This window comes from Thalassophryne amazonica, chromosome 5, assembly GCF_902500255.1.
Source record: "Thalassophryne amazonica chromosome 5, fThaAma1.1, whole genome shotgun sequence".
Taxonomy (NCBI): Eukaryota; Metazoa; Chordata; class Actinopteri; order Batrachoidiformes; family Batrachoididae; genus Thalassophryne; species Thalassophryne amazonica.
In genome coordinates, this window is record NC_047107.1 from 34,352,514 (window position 1) to 34,379,584 (window position 27,071).

A 27,071-nucleotide genomic window follows, 5' to 3' on the forward strand; every position below is an offset into this window, starting at 1 on the left:
ACAGCAAAAACAGATATGTTGAAGCAGTTTCAGATAGAAATGTGTAAAGAAGTCTTAAAGTCAACCTGATGGTGATGCGCCTTAGAACGAGCGTCTGCAGGCAGCATAGAGGGTTCAGTCCAGAGCAGCAGAAAGACAAGTTACACCACATGTTACATTTACCACAAAAAAGTATCCAAATTCTACAGCTTGAAGCCCCACCCACATTAGGACATCATCACCTGTGATACATAGTCCATGAGCCATTCATCAATTTTGACCTAATTGGTACCACTTAAGGTGATGAAACGACACTTAGATTCCAGCCTCAGTTTATCATGGCCTACACAAAAATGTAATACAGTCATCTCAGGGTGGCAGCTGTAGCCAGGTAGGGGTCAATGAAGAATTACACAGGGGTCAAAATTAAAAATGCTCCAATCATGTTGAAAACTATACCACATTATTTGTCTGATCATAATGATTCCAAAAAGGTATAGTTTGGACTATCTATGACTGAATGTTCTGGAGTTACAGGTCAGTTTCCATTTATACAGTTGTCAAAAATTAAAGTTGCTCCAGTTCCAGTAAAAAATTATGCAAATTACTGGTTGAAATAAAAGGATTAATAAATAGAATAGTTTTGACTGTGTTGAATGTTTGGTCTCCAAAGTGAAGGTCAAACAAGGTCGACGTCCATTGGATTCTATGACATGTGACATGTTACCGCATGATAACTAAGCATGACAGATAGTACAAACTATTCCTTTTTAAAATCCTATTAACCCAAACAATAATTTGCATCACTTCTTACCAAAATTGCAGCAACTTTAACTTTTGATCCCTGTACAAACTGAAACTGATCTTTGTCACCATTTTTGCTGTTTTTACCCCATAACTCCAGAACATTCAGTCACAGATAGTCCAACTATACCTTTTTGGAATTGTTATGATCAGATAAATAATGTGGTATATTTTTCAATATAATTGCAGCATTTAAAATTTTTGAAATTTTTAATTTTTCATTGATCCCTACCTGGCTACAGCTGCCACCCTGGGATGGCTGTCATACATTTGTTGTGTAGGCCATGGTACACAGTGGCTGAATTCTAAGTGTCGTTTCATCACTTTAAGTGGTACTGAAGACCTGCTTGGCCCATGGACTAACAGAGGTGGGTGGGGGTAAACAGTGATGTGTGACGTGAACCTGTATAAACATCCACTAGCACCACTACAGTTCACCGAACAGTCAAACATTCTCAAAAAGTCTGACTCAGCCAGCATTTACCAACACTCATCTCCAGCTCTATGTAGAAGGCGCCGTCACACAAAGAAAACATAAACTCAACTGATCGTTATCTCAACAGCCTGATACTGTGAGTCACAGCCATTTTCACAATATTATACAAGAGGTAGTGACAAGGAGTGTTTTTTTTACCCCTCAAAGTGTCGTCTACAGAATAATACAAGATAAAAATGCATTTTGTGATGAATGTTTGCGGTTTGTAACGGCCGATAAAAGGCTGACATCTTTGTGCTAAAAGTGTAAAAGATCATTCGACTGATCGGATAAAGAAGGTGGCGCTTGGCCTGACATCATGGTGCGACAGCTGTGCTTACACGCTCATTGTGGGCCACGTTAATGCTCCCAGTTGTTCTCCAACCCAGTACATGGTGCCTCCCAATGCTGCAGCCGCCATCACGGCCATGCTGGCCTTCAGCACGGCACAAGGGGGCCTGCTGAAGCCAGCAGGGGCCACGCTTGCCAATATGGCCACAGTCACGGTTAGCGTGAACAAAATGGAGATGGCTGTGTTAATGGCCACTATCTGGCCAAACTTGGCAAAAGGCACAATGACACAGAAGAAGAGCGGCACTGTGGAGATCACCGTGGTGATAGCGCTAGACACGATGGCAACACCCACTTGGTTCACTGCCTCGAGAGTCCGCCTCTGCCTCACGATCAGCATCTCCTGCAAACAGAACACATAAGTATTAAGTTTTTTAATACAAGATAGGAAACAGAGGGTAGTGTTTAATGGAACTACCTGTGAATGAAGGCTATTATTCAAAGGTACGACTCAGGGCAGTGTTCGTGGTCCTTATTTAACTTATTTTGAAATAACTTGGAATTGGATGGATATAATGGTTCACTTATAAAGTATGCAACTGATTGTGGTTTCGTGATCACTGTGTCCAAAGAACTGGCTGACCACTATGTCTGTATTAGAATTATTTATGAACTAGATGAAGGATAATGAAATGGCTTATAACACTAGTAAATGTAAAGCACTAGTTACATGTAAGAGAGGTGAGAATATTGCATATCCTGCCTTGTACAGTATAAGCAGTAAATGTGATAGCATATCATTATTAGGTATAATTCTTCAGGAAAATTATAAAATTAGTAACCATGTTCAGAAAACAAATCTACGAATCAAATAAGTGTCTTTTTGTAATTAAAAGCTTACATAAGGAAAAATACACCCAGGCTGAAGTTGACCATCTTTTAATTCCATTGTATTATCAAAAGTACTTTATGGTTTGTCTGTTTATGGGGCCAGCCATCAGATCTCACTTCTGTCCAGTGTTTTCTAATTGGGTGTTTTAAGAGATGTTACACTTTTGTTCATTATAGTATTCATGATCTTTTTGAGAAATGTGACTGCTGTCTTGTGCATAAGCTTAAAGAGACATTATCACGGCGAAGCATTTACGGTAATTCTGAATGAACTTGGAGGTAATGATCTAGTGGTTAAGCATTGGGCTTCAGATCAGAGGATCCTCGTTTCAAAACCCAACCAGACTGGAAAATTGCAAAGAGCCCTTGGGCAAGGTCCTTAATCCCCTAGTTGCTCCCGGTGTGTAGTGAGTTCCTTACATGACAGCACCCTGACATTGGTGTGTAATTTTGTCTGTGTGAATGGGTGAATGTGAGGCATCATTATAAAGTGCCTTGAGTTTCTGATGTAGATGGAAAAGCATTATATACATGCAGTCCATTTGCCATCTGAATAGTAAGTTGGTACTCTCCCATGGCACATACACCTAATGATATTTTTTAAATGATCTCCATGTTAGCATATGGGAGGCTTGTGTCATTCTAGTGATGAGTGTGGCCACTACACTGGCAGCATCTGTTGTTGCCGACTTCTTGCCACTTTCATAAGATTTGTCAAAATATGACACAACACCGGCTCACCGCTGAATATACAGTGGTTCAACTCTCAGCTTACCAAAAACCACGAGTGCTAAGCTTGCACCAGTTGTATGTGTTGCCAGATTGGGCATTTTTTATTAATTTAGCTTTGAATGTATTGCTTTTTATGATACACTACAGCATTATAAAAAGTTCCTGGTTCTGTTTCCCCCGGACCTAGCAAACTGGATGGACTACTTAGCCAGAACAGTAGGATGCTGTTGGCATCCTGCTTGTGTGCCTCTAGGACCTCTGCCAGCTTCCTCAGTGCCTGCTAGTGCCTCCATCTGTAGCATCCTTGGGACAATGCCGTGTTGCATCCCGAAAGGATGTGCTGGAGGTTGGCGTTACACACACTGCAAGACTCCTTGCTGCCAAACCACTAATGGTGGTTTTGCGGACAAGATACGGTGTCATCGGTGGCTCTGATCAAGAAGCTGAACTTGGCTTAAGCCACCTTCTACAGGTCATGCCATCTCAGTTGCCTCACATTCATTCTTTTGCACCTGGTCCAACTTCCATCATGACCATGGGGCAATGCATTAGTCCATTAGTGGTCCTGTTTGGACCTTGTCACCACCGCCACCACCGTGGCTTTCCTTTCTTGCTTGGTGGCCTTGGACCTGAAGGGGGTGCCTCACCCCATCCAAATCTTGCCCGCTTCTCCTGAACTCTGCTAACAACCTCACACAGTTTAAGCCTATTGACTGCCATGCTGACCTCTTCTTGTGCTTTCCACTTGCTCCCAGCCCAGACATAGATGTTCGCAGCCCTCACCAAATGGTCAGTGGACTCCTTCAGTGCCAGAATGAGTAGTCTTCTCCTGTTTATATCAAAAGGTGACTAAAAGCTGGGGCAGCTGAAGTGCATTCCTTCCAAAGAGGACTGTGTCAGACACACATCTTGGTGGCCCCGCCACTTCCTGATGAAAGAGTTCACCAGCTTATCCATCTACGTGCTTGTAAGATGTGCTCGCTCTTCTAATTTCTGGATTCCCACTCCTCCAATACCTGACTCACATGCTTCATGGGATTTTTGAAGAAATTATATTTTTCTTTCGCCTTGCATCTCCGGTGCTTACAAATATGCTCTGCCCTCAGCAGGCTTGGTGAGCTTCTCCTTCATCTCCTCCCAAAGCAGCATTAGGCCTCCGCTGCTTCCGGTGCTGCCGCTGCTTATTAACCAGCTCTTCATGGTCTCTCATCCTTTTTCCTTTCCCTCTATGCACCATGCTGTGACTGCTGTTGACTTCACCAAATCTTCCCATTTACTCCTTGTACAGGATCTCTCCAATCAGGTTGAGGTTGGGAATGCAAGCTCAACTTGATTGAGGTCCTGGTGAGGCTTAATGGTGGTGAGGTTTTGGAGCACTGACCTGAGGTCAGTCATACATTCGCACTGACAAAGTGAGGACGTTTGGGGTGATTTTTGACCTTTGACCTCCACATTAGACATATTACGAGGACTGCTTTCTTCCACCTGCGAAATATAACGAAGATTCGTCCCATATTTTCTATGGCTGATGCAGAGACCTTGCTCCATACATTTGTTTCCTCTAGATTGGACTACTGCAATGCTCTATTTTCTGGTTTACCACAGTGCAGCATCAGGGGTCTCCAACTGGTTCAAAATGCGGCTGCCAGACTCTTGAGAGGAAGTAGAAAGTTCAACCACATTACACCCATTTTGGCATCTCTTCACTGGCTTCCTGTCCTTTTGAGGTCATATTTTAAGGTTCTACTCTTAACTTATAAAATTATTCACGGACTAGCACCTCCCTGCTTAGCTGACCTAATCAAACCCTACGTACCCGCCAGGGCTCTGCATTCTCAGGGTGCAGGACTACTTTGTGTCCCTAGGATGAATAAAAAGTCTGCAGATCACCTTAGTAATTTCTCTGTTTTCCTGTTGATTTACTGCTGATGAATTACACCTTAGGTGTCATTTTTTCCGGCCGATTGATTCTGCCCTTTTTTCTCTGTCCGACGTACGAACAACGGATGGATCCGAACTGAAGGGCCCAGATGGACTGTGAAGTGGAAGACCTGAGGCAGGTGCTGCATGCTGCGGTCTTCATGTAGGGGGCCCACTGACGGTGTGGACAACCCCTGCCTGTGGTGCTGATGCCTGTGCAGCTACACCCATGAGCGCATATGAAGGTCGACTGCGGCAGTTACAAAATGGACTATGCTCGAAGACTGGATCTGAAGACCCAATTCCCCCATCCAACTGGTGCTGTCCTGGATGTCTACGTGGACTTAATAACTCTCAAAAATTTGATATTCCTCTGTATTATTAAAAAATGTTTTTTATTGGTATGACCTAAGCAGTGGGTCACCCCTTTGAGTCTGGTCTGCTTGAGGTTTCTTCCTCAGTATCATCAGAGGGAGTTTTTCATTACCACTGTCACCTGTGTGCTTGTTCTAGGGGTTCGTAAGATTAGACCTTATTTGTGTGAAGTGCCTTGAGGCAACTTTGCTGTGATTTGGCACTATATAAATGAAATAAAATGAAAAAAAAAAAGAAAATCAGTCTACATTGTTGTTTCACCTCCTCCTTCTAGCTGCCTGCCCTAAAATAGAACCATCTGCACTGTGGTTTGTGGCATGGCTTTGGGGTCCATTTCTAATATTTTGAGTGGTTTTGTGTGCATTGTGTCATTATTATTTTTCATTTTTTGTTTTTTAACAGCTTTTGGGCTGGAAACCAACTATATCTGGCAACAAAATGGAAAGGGCGCACAGCTGCAGCAAGTGTGGGCTCACTCTACTGTTCAAAATGAGGGTCAGCAGACTATCTAAACCTTTCTACATGCGACACATTTTAGCACTTATACGGTGATGTGAGTCTGAGTGATGCAGGCAAAATGACTGATTTTTTTCATAAACGAGTGCGCTGAAACCAGTGACTGCTGCACCATAGGTGACATCACAGCTACACGTTACAATTTCTCTTTGATTCCAGAATACGTAGTAGGCAAACAGACACATGGATGTGAGTGAATTATTTTCTCTTCACATTTGCAGCCTGATTAATGTGAAACATATTGGTGCTGCTATTTGGTTGTTAAGTGTGAGGTTGTCATGTATTGTGTTATGTGTTATTACTGTGCTTGAATTAGTTCTGTCGTCATGTTCTGATATTGTGCTGTTGGGCTTTGTTTTTTGGATTATGTTATTTTTCTGGCTGGGTGTGTCTTGCTTAGGTTTTCTTGTCCCCATTTCTCTTGTCTACCTTTCTTCGAGCTTGGGGGGGCGTTTCACTCTGGTTGGGTCACACCCTGTTCTGGATCTTTCCACACTTTCCTATCTACAGCTTATCACTGGGAGTATTTAAACACCACTGGTTGCACTGGTTTTTCATCTGATCGTTGTGCCCTGTGCCATCGTTTCTAGCTCTGTTCCTTGTTTATTCTAAGTCCTGCTTCCACGTTGTGTTTTGACCACCTGCCTGTTATATTGACCACGTCATTGCCTGATGTTTTTGATTTGTTTGCTTCTCTTGGACTGCCTCTCTGTGTACTGAACCGTGCTGAACCCTTCAGTAAACCCCTCATTGAACCAGAGCTACATTGTTGAGTCCTGCATTTGTCTCCAGCCTTCTCTGTCTGACAGTTCTGATAGACGTAATGCATCATGTGAATTTCAACTTCTGGGTCCAAACAAAAAAAAAATGCACGCTTTGTCAGCTGTTTGTGGTTGTTGGTCGTCTGCATCAGCTGAGCTTCTTTCGAAGCTAAGACCTCACAGGCAGAGTTCCCGGGTGTGCGACTAAGTCAATAGGTCAAAAACATCACCGGAGCTGTCGTTTTATAGATTTCAGCCGATGACAAATGGAAACAGAAGTGGCTACAACTGACCAGGTAGGCCCCCTACCCTGGCCTTTTGGTTTTGATTGCTGACGCTATAGCAGCTGTACCGACCATTTATGAAATGAATCTCATCAATTTACATAACCATAAGTGTTTTGTTTGGATCTGGAAAAAGATGTGATGCATTACGTCAGAGCTTAACAGTCCCATACCGAGCTGTGACCAGGCGAGGAGGGTGGAGTCTCCCCGGCCAGCAGGTATCCCTCCACCAGGTGCAGGCAGTAATCCACCGATGAACCCACGAGGATCGAGAGAGAAATTGCCTCTACTGCTCCCATCTCCCAGCCGAGCCAATACATGACTGCCACCACGAGACAGATGACTCCTGCAGCAAATCAAGAACTGAGAATTACAGTCGCACGATCCCAGCGCAGGCCTGAGGGAGAACTCCAACGGCCCCGCAAGCACACATTAAAACCCTAATCTCCTACCGAGAATGGTGATGAGTACTGGCAAAAGCAGCAGTGCATGTGCAGTAAACACAGACACAGCTCCCACACAGATGGCCAGAGATAGCAGCAGACTCCAGAAGGCGCTCTCCACACCTACCGAGCGATCACACAAAAACCACAGTCTGATTTATATATTCACTGGCAGTTTGCAGGGGGAGGACAGGCATACTACACCTGACTCACCTATGATTTCCATAAAGATCTGCTTCCAGTGCTCGCAGGTCTGGAAACCTCGCTGCAGGGCAGAAGACTGTGGAAGGGCAGAGAGCTGCTGCTGGATGAAATTCTCCCACTGCAGGAAATCTGAATAGGTCTGAAAGGAGGACTTCCCTTTGTATGTGGTCTTGGGAACAGGAGGAGGGGAGCGTTACAAACAGTGCCAGCTCTGTGGTTTGTAGCTGTGTGATGCAGGGAGAAGTAAAACAATCAGGTGACTCACAGACTCAAAGGCCATCGATAGCCAGCGGACCTTCCCTCCGTGCATTCCCACTGCTCCGTGAGACAGCTGACCCGGGAGCAGGTTTGGTTCAGGCAGAGAATGACAGTCAGGATGCAGCAGAGGCAGAATGGAAGATAACTTATTTCCTGAAAGATGAAAAAAGAAGTTCAGAGAACATTAGCCTTTGTGGATTTTTCTCTTCTGTTAATCAAAAACAGTGCTTTTGGCTGATTTTTCTTTTTCTTTAGATGTAGCAGATCATGGAGCTGTGATGTTTTTAAAAAGCTGTACTGTTTTCAAAACACAGCTATATACAATTGCTTTGTTTTATCGTAAAGAGGTTCATTGTGAAGTCTCACACATCTTATTTCGAACTCTACACGGTGTGGTATGATGATACCTGAGGAAAAACGAATTCCTGTCCATCAAGTCCAGATTATTCTTTGGATTTGGAGCTCTCTCTCGTTACTATAAAAAAAACCTTTTTAATACATTAAAGAATACAGGTTTAGCACTCCTGTCTAACAGCAAGAAAGTTCTGTGGCTCAAAGTCCACCATTCCCTCAATCCTTCGCCAGGAAAGACATCAGGCATAAAACTTGTTCCAAATCAACATGCGGCTCCATATCACATCTGCTGTGGTGCAAAAAGAGAAGAAACCAGAAAAAAATGACTTTTATATGACTTCATATTGGTGTGCAATAGTAATCATAGGCATATCTTTAATAACTCTACAATCTATTCTAACAGCTTGGCACATGGGTTTGAGATTTTTTTTCTTTTTACTAATACATACATTGGGAAGGTCATGTGCCTTGCAGTATTGTCACATTAAACTGAAAAATGTCCCATCGGTTTAGCAGCTGTGACCCCATGGGGGCAACCTATTTCACTAGTTTCCATTACATACAGTGCAAAATTATTACCTCCGCTGACTGAATAGAGCAGGTGCACATTACAGTTGGCCTCTGGTCTCTGTAATGTCGGGAGATCCACTGCCAGACCAGATATATTTTGTTAATAATGCCAACAAGCTTGACACTCCTGTTCTACATTTCAATTAAAGTTAGCAGCACCTTCAACGGAGGATGTCACAATCTGGCATCTACTTCACAGATGCTGACTAGTATAGCCAGTAAAAAAAAAAAAAAGTCAGATATCAATATCCACCTTCAAATATACAGTAGTGTTCAGAATAATAGTAGTGCTATGTGACTAAAAAGATTAATCCAGGTTTTTAGTATATTTCTTATTGTTACATGGAAAACAAGGTACCAATAGATTCAGTAGATTCTCACAAATCCAACAAGACCAAGCATTCATGATATGCACACTCTTAAGGCTATGAAATTGGGATATTAGTAAAAAAAAAAAGTAGAAAAGGGGGTGTTCACAATAACAGTAGTGTGGCATTCAGTCAGAGTTCATCAATTTTGTGGAACAAACAGGTGTGAATCAGGTGTCCCCTATTTAAGGATGAAGCCAGCACCTGTTGAACATGCTTTTCTCTTTGAAAGCCTGAGGAAAATGGGACATTCAAGACATTGTTCAGAAGAACAGCGTAGTTTGATTAAAAAGTTGACTGGAGAGGGGAAGACTTATACATACGCAGGTGCAAAAAATTATAGGCTGTTCATCTACAATGATCTCCAATGCTTTAAAATGGACAAAAAAAAAAACAGAGACGCGTGGAAGAAAATGGAAAACAACCATCAAAATGGATAAAAGAATAACCAGAATGGCAAAGGCTCACCCACTGATCAGCTCCAGGATGATCAAAGACAGTCTGGAGTTACCTGTAAGTGCTGTGACAGTTAGAAGACGCCTGTGTGAAGCTAATTTATTTGCAAGAATCCCCCGCAAAGTCGCTCTGTTAAATAAAAGACGTGCAGAAGAGGTTACAATTTGCCAAAGAACACATCAACTGGCCTAAAGAGAAATGGAGGAATATTTTGTGGACTGATGAGAGTAAAATTGTTCTTTTTGGGTCCAAGGGCCGCAGTCAGTTTGTGAGATGACCCCCAACTCTGAATTCAAGCCACAGTTCACAGTGAGGCCAGTGAAGCATGGTGGTGCAAGCATCATGATATGGACATGTTTCTCCTAATATGGTGTTGGGCCTATATATCGCATACCAGGTATCATGGATCAGTTTGGATATGTCAAAATACTTGAAGAGGTCATGTTGCCTTATGCTGAAGAGGACATGCCGTTGAAATGGGTGTTTCAACAAGACAATGACCCCAAGCACACGAGTAAACAAGCAAAATCTTGGTTCCAAACCAACAAAATTAATGTTCTGGAGTGGCCTGCCCAATCCCCGGACCTAAATCCAATTGAGAACTTGTGCGGTGACATCAAAAAAGCTGTTTCTGAAGCAAAACCAAGAAATGTGAATTAATTGAGGAATGTTGTTAAAGAATCTTGGAGTGGAATAACAGCTGAAAGGTGCCACAAGTTGGTTGACTCCATGCCTCGAGTTTGTAGCGTCAACAGCAGATGCTACTATTATTGTGAACACCCCCTTTTCTACTTTTTTTTTTTTTTTTACTAATAGCCCAATTTCATAGCCTTAAGAGTGTGCATATCATGAATGCTTGGTCTTGTTGGATTTGTGAGAATCTACTGAATCTACTGGTACCTTGTTTCCCATGTAACAATAAGAAATATACTCAAAACCTGGATTAATCTTTGGGAGCAAAAACAAAAGTGTTGCATTTATATTTTTGTTCACTGTGTGTGTGTGTGTGTGTGTGTGTGTGTGTATATATATATATATATATATATATATATATGCCTCTCCTCTCCATGTCATTGGTTATTGAGCACTTTGGCAGTAGTAGTTTTAGTAGTAGTAGTAGTAGTATTTAAGGAAAGAGACACTTTTGTGCTGCATCATTGGCAAGTGTACTAAAAGGTTGGTATCATCCTTTTCTATTCTCTTCTTTTTCCTTTGGACAGTTTACCTCTTCATTTTTGCAAACAGTAGTAGTAGTAGTAGTAGCAGCTGTCTCTTCTTGAGGCAGCTTTAGTCGTGCTCTAAATTTTCACTGGCATCCGGGATAGGTGGGAGATGATAGCTTTGTTGGTGAAGATGAAATTTCCATTTCAGCCTGTGAATCAAACCCACCCTTGTGTTGAGTAATTAGCCAGTAGTACCATGATATTTTAGGTATTTTAAATTGTTTTGTTTTGTATTTTGTTGCTAATTTTTATGGTTGTTGTAAATTACTGAGATTTGTTTAAAAGCACTATGAAAATAAAATTATTGCTGTTATTATTAAAGAAATTCCTCAAAGCAGCCGTTTGGAGTATCCCTAATATTCTAAGCATTGGGCCAATATATTGTTCTTGGCCTGTGACCATCGCTTTTAGCACATTTTCACTTTTTCGTTGGCTGACCCTCAATCATTCCACTAAGGTTGGTCCAAATGTCTTTGAGTTATGTTGTTCACTCACAAACACAAGAAAACAGTACGCCCCACATGTGATAACACCGTAAACATAGAAGCCAACATGTTGAAAATGGCTGATTCTTTGAGTGGTAAAGTGTCTTTTAAAAACTGACAAAAAATATAGGTGTTGACTGGGATCAAACTGATCTTGTTAGACTGCAACACTGAGAAATGTATAATTCAAGAAAACTGGATGCTTATGATTGGACATTAAGTGGTTAATGTTGAATAAAGCACCCTTTCACAATGGTTCAGAATGACTAAAAATAAATCAATTCAAAACCCAGTCCCAGCATAATACTGAGTGGGGATACTTTTGATACTAAATTGGAAGAACAGGTTTCTGGTTGTGTTTGTGGGTTTTTTGCAACTGGACTCGGATAGAGTATGCGGGTAATTGCTGGTGGTTTTTACCTGAAGGCAGACACTGGGCTCCTCCAGGCTTCACAAGTTGTCTGTTTGCACCAATAGCCTTGCAAATTTTGCAAAGATACCCCATTTCTTGGAAAATGTCAAACTCTGGATCCAATATAATGCTGCCCTTTGGAGAGAATTAAACATAATATCAATTCTATGAGTATTTCAATACAATATGGCACTTGTAAAACCTCTGTCAGCTGTTGATAAGAATTGCCATCACGGGAGACACTCACCATATCTCCAATAACATGGTTGTCCTTGTGTTCAGTTCGGTTTACTCCCAGGATTCCAAACACTACAAAAACCATTGCTCCAGTGTCGACCAAAGGACGTACCGCTGGCTGGCCACACACACCGCCGCTACATGGGTCGAAGCCCAATGTTTTGGATGAATGTAGCATTTTAGAAGCTGAAGAGGAATCTATGAAAAGAAAAGTGGAGCAAATTCACAACAGTAGTGCTGAAGTATCACCTGTATTTTTTATTACAACATATGAAAATAATTAGTTCTGTCATTGTTCAATAACAGAAATTTTATAAAATATTCTGATTATACAATATTGATGCATATGCATTTATTTCTGAATATATTGTATGTTTTCACTTAAGATATAGGGGTGCCAATAATTCTGACCTTGGCTGTAGTATCCCCAGCCCCCAAAAGTATGCCATATTAGTATGCAAATTCTATGCACAGAACCCTCCCAAAGCCTAATCAACGCATATACCTATTAAGGACCATCATGTGTCTAAATTGTATAAATTTTGAGTTATTGTATTCACAAATGCTGTGTGTGGACACGCACACAGACATGACTATGACAGAATCCCATATGACGTCCACAGAGGTGGGACACAAAAATCTACCACAGATTCAAGCTGTGATTCTAAAATTAAATATTACATTTGAAAATCTGTCATTTTAGTGTATTATAAAACTGGTATATCACTGAGTGATGTGTTAAAATATATTTTATGAGTTTATCAGTGCTCTTGTTGTGCTTGAAAAAAGTTGAGGTTTTTTTACCACTGGGAAGTGGAGCATAAAAGGTTCCCTGTGTGGGTCCATCAGGTCCAGAACTGATCCCACAGCCTGGTAGGTTGGCGCACACTCGGCTTGGATGTGGTCTTAATCGTTGCTGGGCAAAGTACAGTCTCCTAAAAATAAGAACGTAAAACTTCAAAGACAGCTTTCCTCCTAAAATAAACGACTCGTGTTCTGGTTTGTGGGTTTTCAGTGATGCCTTCACCTGCTGTGCTGCTGCTCAGATGAAGCTACGTAAAAGGTAAACTCTGGTATCCAGCCAAGCCGAGAGGCACATGACCCTGAGGTGATCATCCAGCTGGGGTAAGGGTGGTATACGCTGGAAACGCACACAGTCATCCGTGTGGTGTAATTGCTGTGCGGCTGATTATAAGCCTATTCAGATGGAACAAGATTAGTCATGAAATGATTAGACTGCTTTTGTGCTTCAGCAGTGACGTTTGACAGAATAATTATATAAACAAGAATTGTTGTGCTCTTAACCTGAAACAATGACACCTCTTCATGCGCTGCACTGCACTGTTTCCATGGGGACTGAGCGCTGGCATTAAGGGAGAAGCGGTAAAGTGTGGTCGAGGCTCCGAGGTCCAACTTTGAGACATACACTGTAAGCAAAACGTCTGAAGAACACAACATCTAAGTTGACAGAATACAACCCCAAATCAGAAAAATTTGGGACAGTATGAAAAATGCAAATTAAAAAAAACAAAAAAAACAACTGACTTTGACTTTTATTTCATTGCAGACCATATGAATCCAAGATATTTCATGTTTTGCGTGGTCAGCATCATTTCAGCAACTATTAATATACACCCACTGCTGTATTTCAACAATGGATGGAAATTACACATTACAAAGGCACGGCTGCAGAAGAAGAGGGTACAGGTACTGGACTGGCCTGCCTGCAGTCCTGCCCTGACCCCAGAAGAGAATGTGTGGAGAATTTTAAAACACAACCCTGTACTCTTACACACCTTCAGATGTGTTTGCAGGCAGAATGGGACAAAGTAACACAAGAAATGTTTCATTGGTTGGAGTCCTGTTGTGAAAAGGAATGGCAAATCACAAAGTAGTATAGATTTTGAAATATGTTGCTTCCTTTAAATGCAGGAATGGATGAATATTAACAAATTAAATGAATCTGACCACACAAAACATGAAATATCTTGTGTTCATACGATGCTCAATGAAACAGAAGTCAAAGTAAATGGCGGAATCTCAGTGGGGTGTTGGGGGCATTATCCATACATCCCATCTTTTTTCTGATTCGGGGTTATACGTGTTCAGGATACAAATATTATCAGGTGTCGATGAGGAACGTTTTACCCGTTTGGTTGGTGCTTGTATTTGGTTTCACTGAGCTCTGACGAGCACTGGAGGCCGACATGCTCGGGTTCTGCTGACGTGCAGAAAACCTTTGTGCTGATGAGGTTGTGTGTGTGTACAAAGGGCAGGGCTTCTCCATAAACACACCTGCAGGACATGACACAGTTAGTTAACCAGTGAGTAGGTGAGCAGTGCTGATACACTGACCCACCTGAGCACATAGGGCAGGAGATTCCTTGGCCACTCAGGTTATTTCTCAGAGCCAGCAACATCTGTAGGTTGGTGTCAGGACGGAAAAGCAAGGGTGCGTGAGTGGCCGGCCTCAGAAGACAGCAACACCCAGCAGACAACAGCAGAACCAGAAGAAAGACACCTGAGCCGGCAGGAAGGCAATAATTAACTGGAGAGGAAGAGAATCTGATGGAAAGAGCAGCCGAGGGACGAATAAGGAGCAAGTAAGGAGAAATCAATTACAGTCGCTCTTGGAAAGGGCGTATGAATACTTAATGAGATACGCTCGCTTTTCCACTGACAGACTGTATCCCCTCAGGATGAACAGAGATTACAGCGTTTCTTGTGGTAGCCCTCTTCCCTAAATAAACAAATTAAAAGCTCTGAGACAAAATGCGAGAAAACGTAGAGCAGCACACAGCAGAGCACACCCCTCCACAAAGAGCCGACCACGGCCTTGTGAAGAAATCGGTCATGTGCGCCGCACATTTTCATCAAGACATGTACACTTTGACAGTTACTGACAAATGAATCAAACACATGTTAAGCAATGTGACAGACCAAACAGTATAAAATTCCAACAACGCCAAAAATGACCCATCATGCAAAACAACAACAAAAAAGTCTTAAATATCCTGGTTTGACTGCTTTTTTCTGTTTTTTTTTTTTTTCTTTCCTGTTAAAATCTACAGCAAAATGTACTTGTTTCAGTTTCAGGTTCACCCCACAGTTTCCAGCAAATCTTTTGAAAATAGGATCTGACAAATTAATTTTTGCCAATCAAAATTAAATCAAAACTGCTGAGAGAGAACAACAAAGCCAAAACTGTGGTTTTCACAGTGGACATTCACAGTGTAATTAATTTCCTAGTGCAACTGTGTATCCTGTGCACATTCTCCTTTTTCACTGAACTGTATATATATATATATATATATATATATATATGTGTGTGTGTGTGTGTGTGTGTGTGTGTGTAGACAGGCACACACGGTGTATACGGTGCATTTGGGAAGTATTCACAGTGCTTCACATTTTCCACATTTTGTTATGTTACAGTCTTATTCCATAATGACATGAAAAAAGTTTTTTGTTTTTTTAATGTATTAAAAATAATTTAAAAAACTAAGTAATCACATGTTCATAAATATTCACACCCTTTGCTCAATACTGTGTTGATGCACCTTTGACAGCAATTACAGCCTCAAGTCTTCTTGAATATGATGTTACAAGGTTGGAGCATCTGTCTTTGAGCAGTTTTGCTCATTCCTCTTTGCAGCACCTCTCAAGCTCAGGTTGATAGGTGGGTTGGATGGGGAGCATCGGTGCACAGCCATTTTTCAGATCTCTCCGGAGATGTTCGATCGGATTCAGGTCTGGGCTCTGGCTGGGCCACTCAAGGACATTCACAGAGTTGTCCTGAAGCCACTCCTTTGATATCTTGGCTGTGTGCTTAGGGTCATTGTCCTGCTGAAAGATGAACCCAGTCCCAGCCCCAGTCTGAGCTTAAGAGCAATCTGGAGCAGGTTTTCATCCAGTATGCTCAATGGGACCTTCAAAGGAGCAGAAATGTTTCTGTATTCTTCCCCAGATTTGTGATTGAGACAATCCTGTCTTGGAGGTCTACAGACAATTCCTTTGACTTCATGCTTGGTTTGTGTTCTGACATTCACTGTCAACTGTGGGACCTTATATGTAGACAGGTGTGTGTCTTTCCAAATCATGTCCACTCAACTGACTTTATCCCAGGTGGACTCCAGTTAAGCTGCAGAAACATCTCAAGGATGATCAGTGGAAACAGGATGCACTTGAGCTCAATTTTGAGCTTCATGGCAAAGGCTGTGAATACTTTATACATGTGATTTCTTAGATTTTTATTATTATGGGCTATTATTGCATGTAGAATTTTAAAGAAAAAATTAATTTCATCCATTTTGGAATAAGGCTGTAATATACTAAAATGTGGAAAAAGTGAATGTGAATACTTTCCGGGTGCATCGTGTGTGCATATATATATATATATATATATATATATATATATATATATATATATATATATATATATATATATATATATATATATATATGATAATCACAATTGAGTATGAGTTGGGTTATTGAAAATCCTTCAAATTTGAAATCAATGAACGCAGTGTCGCTATTTGGCTATCTGTGAAATTTTACACTAATTCATATAAAATTTCAACTTTACTCATAAGTTGGTGGCGCTGTCTGTCTAAACACAAATGATCAGACTTGGAAGAAAAAGGCAAATTAACCAATTCCTTTTATGCTTCCAAAGTTTCTGGGTGTCATAATGACTTTGCTTGCTTCAACTGGCTGGTTCAGTGTTCTCTCTGATCGCCTCAGACACAGACAGCAGGCTGACCCCGCCTCCTGCACAGAACAGGAGACAAGAGGGACCCAGTCTATGGACATGAGCAGCGCAACGCGCTGAAATGTCAGTGATTTATGGAGACAAATATGCACGTGTGTGCGCAGAGTTGTAACATGTATTCTGCGTAGAGTTCTGTGCACCGAACCGTCGTGTGTGTGCACTATCCAGTTCAATACAAAACGATGTATTGTGACACCTCTAAAATGAATATACATCATACATACATACATACTAGCAGTGTTGCCTGGAAATGAGGTTCATTTGTGTTTCAGCTCTGACAGTCCAGGTTTGTAGATGATGGCCTGTTGGACATCAGCTATAAGGTTTTTGTTTGTCTAAGTATTTTTATGGAAACGTGGTTACTTGCTGCTTAGTGTCTTCAAAGGATCCTTGGGAATGAAGCGTCAAATCAACAGTAACTTATGGAGACTCAGTTGAGGAGTACAGCTTGCATCATACGGAACATTAGCTATGACATTTTGGACATGTGGCACATTTCTCTGGACATGATCCAGCATGCCAATGCCTCAGTGTTGAGGACTCCAGTGGCTGGAGAACACCAAAGGCTCACCCACTTTTCTTCTGGTTGTGGCAGAGAGACAACTATGTTTAAGAGTTGGCGATGGACCACTTGTCTGCCTGGTTAGTTGTCATCTAGGACCCAGGAAGGTTCTGTAGTGTAGTGGACGTGGTGACAAGCGCATGCTCACAGGCTTGACTTGACCTTGGTTGCCTCTTGGCTTGTTTGTGTTTAACCTCATATGTGTGCTCTATTAGTGTAGCAGATAACTGAAACAATCATGCAAATGGTGATATAAGCATCAAATTCGGCAGAAATACCTCTTAGACACTCCTCTTTTGAAAAAACTGATTGGCCACTTGACTTTTCAATTGATGGTCAGGTAGGGGTCAATTGAAGAATTACACAGAGGTCAAAATTAAAAGATGCTCCAATCATTTTGAAAAATATTCCACATTATTTGCCTGAGCATAAAGATTCCAAAAAGGTATAGTTTGGACTATCCGTGACTGAATTCTATGGAGTTACGGGATAAAAACAGCAAGAATGGTGACAAAGGTCAGTTTCATTTTGTACAGGGGTCAAAAGTTAAAGTTGCTCCAATTTTGGTAAAAAGTGATGCAAATTATTGGTTGAGCTAATAGGATTAATAAATGGAATAGTTTTGACAGTGTTGAATGCTTGGTCTCCAAAGTAAAGTCAAACAAGGTCTACGTCTATTGGATTCTATGATATGTGACATATGTTACCCCGTAACATGATAAGTAAGGATGATACATGGTCCAAACTATTCCTTTTTAAAACCGTGTTAACTCAACTAGTAATTTGCATCACTTTTTTTTTACCAAAAGTAAGTAAAGTAAGTAAGTAAATTTTATTTATATAGCGCCTTTCACAGACATAGGTCACAAAGCGCTTCACAGGTATACCATAAAAAATAATAAAACATACATAAAACAAAGGACAAGGTTAACAATTGGTCAGTTCTGAAAAGCCTTATTAAAGAGAAGAGTCTTCAAATGCTTCTTAAAAGTCTCAGCACATTCCAGGGAACACAGGAAAAGTGGCAGTTCATTCCAGAGATGAGGCGCTGTGGCTTTAAAAGATCTGTCACCTCGGGTTTTAAAGCTGGTTCTTGGAACTATCAGCAGGTTCTGACCTGAAGATCTGAGATGACGGGCAGAGGTATAAGGCTGAATCAGATCTTCAATATATCCGGGAGCCTGACCATGAAGGGCTTGGAACGTCAGGACCAAGATTTTGAAAGTGAGTCTAGACTCAACTGGGAGCCAATGGAGAGACTTTAGGACAGGGGTAATATGAGCTCTCCTATTTGTACGAGTCAACAGCCTCGCAGCAGAGTTTTGGACGTATTGTAGCCGGTTAAGGTCTTTTCTACTAAGGCAGGTAAACAGGCTGTTACAGTAGTCTAATCGTGAGGAGATAAAGGCGTGGATGATTGTCTCCAGCTCATGGCAAGATACCACCTGTCGCAGCTTGGCGATATTCCGCAAGTGAAAAAAACAATTTCTAATTAATTTATTACAATGCCCAGAAAGAGACATTACTTCATCAAAGATGACTCCGAGATTCCGCAGACGTGTCTTAACTGACGAGCCCAAGTCACCCAACTGCTGCTTGATGCCGGGAATGGCATCATCAGGGGCAACAACAAGTGTCTCAGTTTTCTTGGAGTTCAACTGAAGGCTATTTCCATTCAGCCACTGCTTCACCTGTGACAGACAGTTCATTAAAGAGTTCAGTTTCCCAAGTTCCGTAGTTTTAAAAGAGCAGTATAGTTGTATATCATCAGCATACAGATGATAGGACACATCACTGAAATGCTGAATTATCTGCCCAACGGGAAGAATATATAAAAGAAACAAGAGTGGCCCCAGCAATGAGCCTTGAGGTATGCCACACTGCAGATGAGCTACTTTAACTTTTGACCCCTGTACAAACTGACACTGACCTTTGTCACCATTCTTGCTGTTTTTATCCCATAACTCCATAGAATTCAGTTACAGACCAACCAAATCATACCTTTTTGGAATCTTTATGATCAGGCAAATAATGTGGCATAGGTTTCAATATGATTGGAGCATCTTTTAATTTTGACTCCTGTGTAATTCTTCAGTTGACCTCTACCTGAACGCCAACTGAAAATTCAAGTGGCCAATCATTTTTTTCAAAACAGGATTGTTTGAGGACTATTTCTGCCTAATTTGATGCTTTTATCACCAGTTGCAGGATTCCGCTCTAAATATTCTCTTATCTGCTGCACTATATCATGCAAATGATCTAAATATGCCACCACCAAACATTGGTAAAGCCGTGCTTAACTGAATCAAAAATCCTACCGAACTCTCGGTATGTCCAATCTTACCTAGGACAGCTTTGCGTCTCTCCACGGCTGGCTTTGCCACCAAATGCTTCAGGGCCCAGCGGAGATTGGTGCTGACCACACCCACGTGCTGCTGCCCTGGAGGGGGCAGATGTGTCTCCACAGACAGCGACAGAATGGCTGCATCACCTTCTGTGTCATAGGAGTCTGGCAGGGACAAAGACAGAGGCTTAGACGTGTCTGCACAACAACATTTTACAGCCTGGACTCAATCCTGTTCCCCATTCTTCCCCCGTCAGCCATTCAGTCCTGGGAAGATAATAATCTCACCTGGCTCCATCTCCACTGACAGAAGTGCCACATCATCATCCTCATCTGACAAAGGGCTGTGGCTCGCTGACAGGCCAGAAAATGACTTCCAACTTGAGAGGGGGAAGAGGCATTATGGGGGAGACAGACAGCTGAGAGGATTACACTGAGCCTGTGCAGACAATCTATCTCACACTAAAGAAAATCATGCCTCACCAGTTCAACCAGGCGTGCTCGTGAGGCTCAACACAGCGGGTCCAGATACACAACGCCGCTGGCATCAAGATGGAAACCCAAAGCCAGCAGCAGCTCACAATGAGGGACATGAACAGGCCAAAGTCATGCACGGCTGGGATCTAAGTGTCAGTTAAATGAAGCACAGTGTGAGAGACCTGAAAACATTCAATTTGTGCTTATCACATGAAAATGGCTGTCTGCTGAGAGAAGCACTTCTATTCATCCATAGCAGGGGAGTCATTTATAGTCCATGAACAGAACCTATTAACTGCTGCATTTTCCTGCTATGAATACCTGAGAAAAAGTGTTGGCAGCATATGCGGCTGCAGTAGTGAAGGAGGTGAGAAATGTGGCCCGGCCCGCCGTTTTAATGGTGTAGATCATACGCTGGTGAGGATCCAGCAGGTGAGATGCTTGTCTGAAGGTGCTGATGAAGACAAATACATCATCCACTCCTGGACAACCGGAAGGAAATAAAAAAAAGACAGACTGTATAATATACTGAGTACAAAGTAAAAAGTCAGGTGCAATATTTGAAGTCATACAGAAACAGAAGAAATAGGGTCTGGAGTATCTGTGTGAAGTGACGTTTCCACATAAAATCAGACCTTGCATTAAGCTTCATTTTGAGAAATTGTTTTGTTTGTTTGTTTTAAACCAGGCCATGTCAACCTTGCAGGACCAGAGAGCAAGATCTGCATACCAAAGCAATTCACCACGTGTGAAGGATTATTTCTTCATTCCTCATTTGAATTTCAAAATAAGTTCAGCCATGTAATGCAATATACAAGGTGTATTAGATAAGAAACCGACACTTTTTTTTTTTAACTATATGGATTTGAATGACGTGCGATTACACCAATCATGCTTGAACCCTTGTGCGCATGCGTGAGTTTTTTCACGCGTGTCGGTGACGTCATTTCCCTGTGGGCAGGCCTTGAGTGAGATGTGGTTCAGCCCTCTCGGCTGAATTCCTTTGTTTCACACGCTGCTCGAGACGGCGTGCGTTGCTTTATCAAAATTTTTTCTGGACCTATGAGGAATATCCGAGTGGACACTATTTGAGAAATTTAGCTGGTTTTCGGTGAAAAGTTTAACGGCTGATGAGAGATTATGGGGTGTTTCTGTCGCTGTAAGGACTTCCCACGGAGCGGGATGTCGTGCAGCGCTTCCAGGCGACGTTGTCTGGCTGTTTCGACCTGAAAACATCCTAATTTAAGGCTTAATTCACCCAGGACGTCGTGAGAGAACAGAGAAGATTCAGAAGAGGCCAGCATGAGGACTTTATGCGGACATTCCACTGTTTAAGTACATTTTGTAATGAAAGACGTGCGCACACAGATTCGCCGAGTCGTCACGGAAACGACTCGGCGAATCTGTGTGCGCCGCGACAGGAAAAACACCTCCGTGTTGAAAACCATTTGTAAAATTCAGGCAGCTTTTGATGGCTTTCAACAAGTGAGTAACTGAGAAATTGTTTAACAGCTTGGGCATGTTCCAACTTGCCCGTTAAGGTTTCCAACGGAGGTGTTTTTCCTGTCGCGACCCCCCGCGGTCGGGTCCGGCCCGACATGCGACTCTGCCCGCACGTTCTTTCATTACAAAATGTCCGTTAACAATGGAATGTCCGAATAAACTCCTCATGCCGACTTCTTCTGAAAGTTCTCTGTTCTCTGACGACTTCCTGGGTCAACAGAGCCTGAAATGTGGACGTTCTCAACTTGAAACGGCGAGACGCTGCCGCCTCGAAGCGCAGATCGCCGTCAGGCACCGTGGGCCATCCTTACGGCGACACTACCAGACCAAAATCTCTCATCAGCCGTTAAAATTTTTACCGAAAACCAGCTGAATTTATCGAATGGTGTCCACTCAGTTGTGCCTTACAGTTTTTGAAAAAAATTTTATCAAACAAAGCAGCAGTCTCTGAGCCATTCCTAAACAATGAAAAAATCGACGAGAGGGTGGGCCACTCCTCACTCAAAGACTGCCCACAGGCGAATGACGTAACCGACAGGCGTGAAAAAACTCTCGCATGCCCACGAGGGTTCAAGCATGTCTGATGTAATCACACGTGATTCAAATCCATATGGTTTTTGAAAAAAATAATAAGGTCGGATACTTTTCTAACAGACCTCGTACACTAACTGTGTCTAAAATCTGTGGACAGTAGTTCATACATCATGCACAGACCAGTCCATATGTACAGTAGTGTTCAGAATAATAGTAGTGCTACGTGACTAAAAAGATTAATCCAGGTTTTGAGTATATTTCTTATTGTTACATGGGAAACAAGGTACCAGTAGATTCAGTAGATTCTCACAAATCCAACAAGACCAAGCATTCATGATATGCACACTCTTAAGGCTATGAAATTGGGCTATTAGTAAAAAAAGTAGAAAAGGGGGTATTCACAATAATAGTAGCATCTGCTGTTGACGCTACAAACTCAAAACTATTATGTTTAAAATGCTTTTTTAGCAATCCTGTGAATCACTAAACTAGTATTTAGTTGTATAACCACAGTTTTTCATGATTTCTTCACATCTGCGAGGCATTAATTTTGTTGGTTTGGAACCAAGATTTTGCTTGTTTACAAGTGTGCTTGGGGTCATTGTCTTGTTGAAATACCCATTTCAAGGGCATGTCCTCTTCAGCATAAGGCAACATGACCTCTTCAAGTATTCTGACATATCCAAACTGATCCATGATACCTGGTATGCAAAATATAGGCCCAACACCATAGTAGGAGAAACATGCCCATTTCATGATGCTTGCACCACCATGCTTCACTGTCTTCACTGTGAACTGTGGCTTCAATTCAGAGTTTGGGGGTCGTCTCACAAACTGTCTGCGGCCCTTGGACCCAAAAAGAACAATTTTATTCTCATCAGTCCACAAAATATTCCTCCATTTCTCTTTAGGCCAGTTGATGTGTTCTTTGGCAAATTGTAACCTCTTCTGCACATGTTTTTTATTTAACAGAGGGACTTTAACAGAGGGGGGATTCTTGCAAATAAATTAGCTTCACACACACGTCTTCTGTCACAGCACTTACAGGTAACTCCAGACTGTCTTTGATCATCCTGGAGCTGATCAATGGGTGAGCCTTTGCCATTCTGGTAATTCTTCTATCCATTTTGATGGTTGTTTTCCATTTTCTTCCACGCGTCTCTGTTTTTTTTTTTTTTTGTTTTTTTTTTTTGCGCCATTTTAAAGCATTGGAGAGTATTGTAGATGAACAGCCTATAATTTTTTGCACCTGCGTATACGTTTTCCCCTCTCCAATCAACTTTTTAATCAAACTACGCTGTTCTTCTGAACAATGTCTTGAAGGTCCCATTTTCCTCAGGCTTTCAAAGAGAAAAGCATGTTCAACAGGTGCTGGCTTCATCTTTAAATAGGGGACACCTAATTCACACCTGTTTGTTCCACAAAATTGACGAACTCACTGACTGAATGCCACACTACTATTATTGCGAACACCCCCTTTTCTACATTTTTTTACTAATAGCCCAATTTCACAGCCTTAAGAGTGTGCATATCATGAATGCTTCGTCTTGTTGGATTTGTGAGAATCTACTGAATCTATTGGTACCTTGTTTCCCATGTAACAATAAGAAATATACTCAAAACCTGGATTAATCTTTTTACTCACATAGCACTACTATTATTCTGAACACTACTGTATATGGACATTGACAATTATTTTTATTTTCTAAATATTATTTATTTATTTTGTTTGTAGTGCCGATTGTTAGATTTAATTCAAGAGGTTTATCAAAAGTATTGCATTAAGCCTCAGTCCTACTGAATAATAAGCTATGAATAATGAGCCACTTGGTCCCTTTAAAGTGTGGGTTTTCAATTTACAGCATCCATTCAAGATGTCACATTTTTTAAACGCACGCCCCTGCACAGTCCTGCCGGTGTGTGCCGTGCGCCAGGCTGCTGTTCACCTGTGTTCCAGAGTCATTAAATGCACCAGACCAGCTAGAACCGAACCACGGGTTCCTGAACAGTCGCCTCAGTGCTTCCTCTCACTGGCTTTATTTCTTCAGTGGCATTTTGACACCGTGATCCAACTTTTATCTTTGTGTTCGTCCCTTAATGTCTGCAAAATCTCTCTTTTGTGTGCGTGCATTCCTGGTCAGTCGCCTCTGCGCCCCTTCTCGCTGGCTTTATTTCTTCTGTGGCTTTGAACACACAGTCATTTTGACACCGCCGTCCAACTTTTAACTTTGTGTTCGTCCGTTATTGACTGCAAAATCACTCTTTTGTGAGCTGGCGTTTTGCATAAATGCTCATCTTGAGTGCAAGTCATTGCGTCAGTGCGCACAGAGCGCACCTCATCTGATCCATTAACAAGATGCTAAATCTATCATGAACATACTTTTACAGCACCTGATAAAGAAGGAATGAACATGCAACTGTTTTACCAAGCTATTACAATAAAAAAAGTTACCTTTTAAGCTGTTACAAAATACATTCTCCACTTCATGGAGCAGGAGAGAGAGGGACAAAAAGGGTCGTAATGAAACAATCCTCTGTGATTCCAGAAGCGATTATAGGTATTTTCAACTGCCAAGCTCTGACAGAAAATGATTAATCCGCTACTAAGTAATTATTTTATACACAGCATCCGGCACACAAAGCAGGTGGAATTGTAGTCCGCAACAGGGTGGAGCCTGTCCAAAATAGCCTCCGTGGTCCTCATAGCCGCCAGGTGCTCGGATAATGGGTTTTTAACAGCCTCGTCCTCACAACAAACTAAAATCCTCTCTAAAATCCTTGTTTGTCCTCGCAGTACCTTGTACACAAATTTTTGAACTTCTTGAAATTATTAGTGCCACGCTCAGAGACGAGCCTCGTTAACTGAATATTCTGCCTCTAAGAGCCTCTCAGAGCCACTATTCTCCCACGATTGTTGAATACCTCCTCTCGTACAAAAAAAAGCTGCGTGGCTCATTATTCACTGTTCATTATTTGGTGGGACCAGGGCTTTAATCCTTTAGGAATTATGACCATTTTTATACACAATCCCTCCATTTTCAGAGGCCATGAGTAATTGGACAAACTAAATATAAGGATTATTATTCATATAAATAATCACAGTTTTCTTTAGACAGGTTAGGAAATGGATACATGAATATTTCCATATTTCCATTCCATTCTTTAGTTCACTCCGCTGTGAAACTTAACTGGAGATGCACAGACAAATTTTCACAATGTAGACTTTCTCCAATCAGCCTCAGAAGCCAAAATCTCCTTCAGAGTTACTATGGGTGTATTGTCTCTTTCTTTCATGGTGCCTCAGTTTTTGAGAATTAGCTTACAGTACAATACTGTTAGTTACATCTGATGTAAATGAAGTCCAAAACATATTCAGTGGAAATGTTCATGGATACATCACTTGACTTGTTGAAAGAAAAGGGATTGTAAAAGTGATGGGCTCCAGTCTTGCCCCACGGAAGGACTGGAGCCTATTCCAGCATCACAGAACGTGAGGTGGGGTACAGGACGCCAGTCTATGGATGGGCCACATATAGACAATCAAACGCATTCACACACGCACACACACCTCCAGACAATTTAAAGTTTCCAATCCAATCCAGAGGGAACCCACGCAAACACGGAGAGAACATGCAAACTCCACACAGAAAGGACCAGGTGGGAATCGATCCCAACGACCTTCTTGCTGTGAGGCAAAAGTAAGCCACCATGCCACCCTCATTAACATTTTTAGTCATTCATTTCTGTGTGACTTTAAAGAGACAAATTCTAATACAAATGTAGACAAAGTGTTATACCTGCTCCTCTGAAACACAAAAAGATTTTAGAGCCCGTCTACCTGAAAATGATTAAAACAATTGTGGACAGAAATACTAACATAATACAGACACTAATGTTACAAATGTTTTAGGACCATTTAAAAATAATATTTTTAAAAGAGATTTTCAGCTGTAAAATACAAATCGACTTTACATCAAAGTGTATATGTTACGAATTGAAATTATCATTGCACCTGTTCTGACAAGAACTTTTATGTTTTCTTACCGATGCCGATAATAACAAAGGCTGCCACTCCATTGAGAATGCCCAAATATCTGACACCAAAGACGACGTGGTACAAAAACAGAGCCATCAAGCAGCTCAGTCCGATGCTCGCCAATCCAAAGAAAGTCAGAAAAACTACAAGGGGAGACCAAAAATTAAACAGGCAAAGTGTGCACATGACACTATTGCAAACAGAGCACAAAAAGTGGCAGCTTAGTCTGTACCAGAAAAGGAGGTGAGGACAAAAACCAGCAGAGAAATGCAGGCTCCACTGATGACAGCCAGCATCATGTCATTGTGGAAGGTGTGTCTCACTTCATCATCAAACAGCTCTGTTCCGCCGTACAGCACCTTCACCTGGCTGAAAGAAACAACATCCAGTCATTCAACCCGTCTGAAAAGAAACCACGTGTCCAGCACATAAACAGTGTGTGCACAATGTAGCAACAAACACAACAGAAAAGAACTAATAATGGAATAATTCCATCCTCACCTGGTGGACTGCTTGGCCAGGATATTAGCATACTGAACAACAAAGTTTTTGAAGCGGGTTCTCTGCTCCTCAGCTCGGTCCTGGAGGGAACAGTACGATGGAAGAGGAGCACCAAAGTGGATCTCACTGCGTAGGAGAGAGGAGGACAGATGCTCAGGTGACAGACTCTCATCCACATACCAGTAGAACTGAGGGTGGGTGATGGCCAGATGCAGAGAACCTGTGAAGACATCAAAGATGGATGAGCCACACAAACCCCGTAAGACGTGCACGCTCTCCCACTGATTTCACCGCAGACTCAC

The 27,071-nt window shown here is 41.8% G+C and overlaps 1 protein-coding gene and 1 long non-coding RNA gene across 3 annotated transcripts in view; one reads left to right on the forward strand and one right to left on the reverse strand.

Annotated features, from left to right (window-relative positions):
- Positions 1 to 1,266: 1,266 nt before the first annotated feature.
- Positions 1,267 to 27,071, reverse strand: part of disp3 (dispatched RND transporter family member 3) — a 32,217-nt gene continuing 6,412 nt past the window's right edge. For both annotated transcript variants that reach the window (XM_034169968.1, XM_034169967.1), the window contains 19 exons: positions 26,770 to 26,989; positions 26,501 to 26,637; positions 26,277 to 26,411; positions 20,517 to 20,677; positions 20,202 to 20,341; positions 20,007 to 20,098; positions 19,719 to 19,883; positions 14,398 to 14,559; positions 14,187 to 14,333; positions 13,344 to 13,480; positions 13,066 to 13,235; positions 12,843 to 12,973; positions 12,049 to 12,236; positions 11,810 to 11,936; positions 7,941 to 8,086; positions 7,685 to 7,844; positions 7,481 to 7,594; positions 7,202 to 7,374; positions 1,267 to 1,952 (listed from right to left, as the gene is read on the reverse strand). In XM_034169968.1, the coding sequence (XP_034025859.1) occupies positions 1,596 to 1,952; positions 7,202 to 7,374; positions 7,481 to 7,594; positions 7,685 to 7,844; positions 7,941 to 8,086; positions 11,810 to 11,936; positions 12,049 to 12,236; positions 12,843 to 12,973; positions 13,066 to 13,235; positions 13,344 to 13,480; positions 14,187 to 14,333; positions 14,398 to 14,559; positions 19,719 to 19,883; positions 20,007 to 20,098; positions 20,202 to 20,341; positions 20,517 to 20,677; positions 26,277 to 26,411; positions 26,501 to 26,637; positions 26,770 to 26,989 (3,062 nt within the window). In that variant the 3' untranslated portion in view covers positions 1,267 to 1,595. The remainder of the gene's footprint in view (positions 1,953 to 7,201; positions 7,375 to 7,480; positions 7,595 to 7,684; positions 7,845 to 7,940; positions 8,087 to 11,809; positions 11,937 to 12,048; positions 12,237 to 12,842; positions 12,974 to 13,065; positions 13,236 to 13,343; positions 13,481 to 14,186; positions 14,334 to 14,397; positions 14,560 to 19,718; positions 19,884 to 20,006; positions 20,099 to 20,201; positions 20,342 to 20,516; positions 20,678 to 26,276; positions 26,412 to 26,500; positions 26,638 to 26,769; positions 26,990 to 27,071) is intronic.
- On the forward strand, positions 14,504 to 14,806 carry LOC117510315. Its single transcript, XR_004560675.1, has 2 exons — positions 14,504 to 14,641; positions 14,722 to 14,806. It is a non-coding gene; the product is annotated as an uncharacterized LOC117510315 (long non-coding RNA).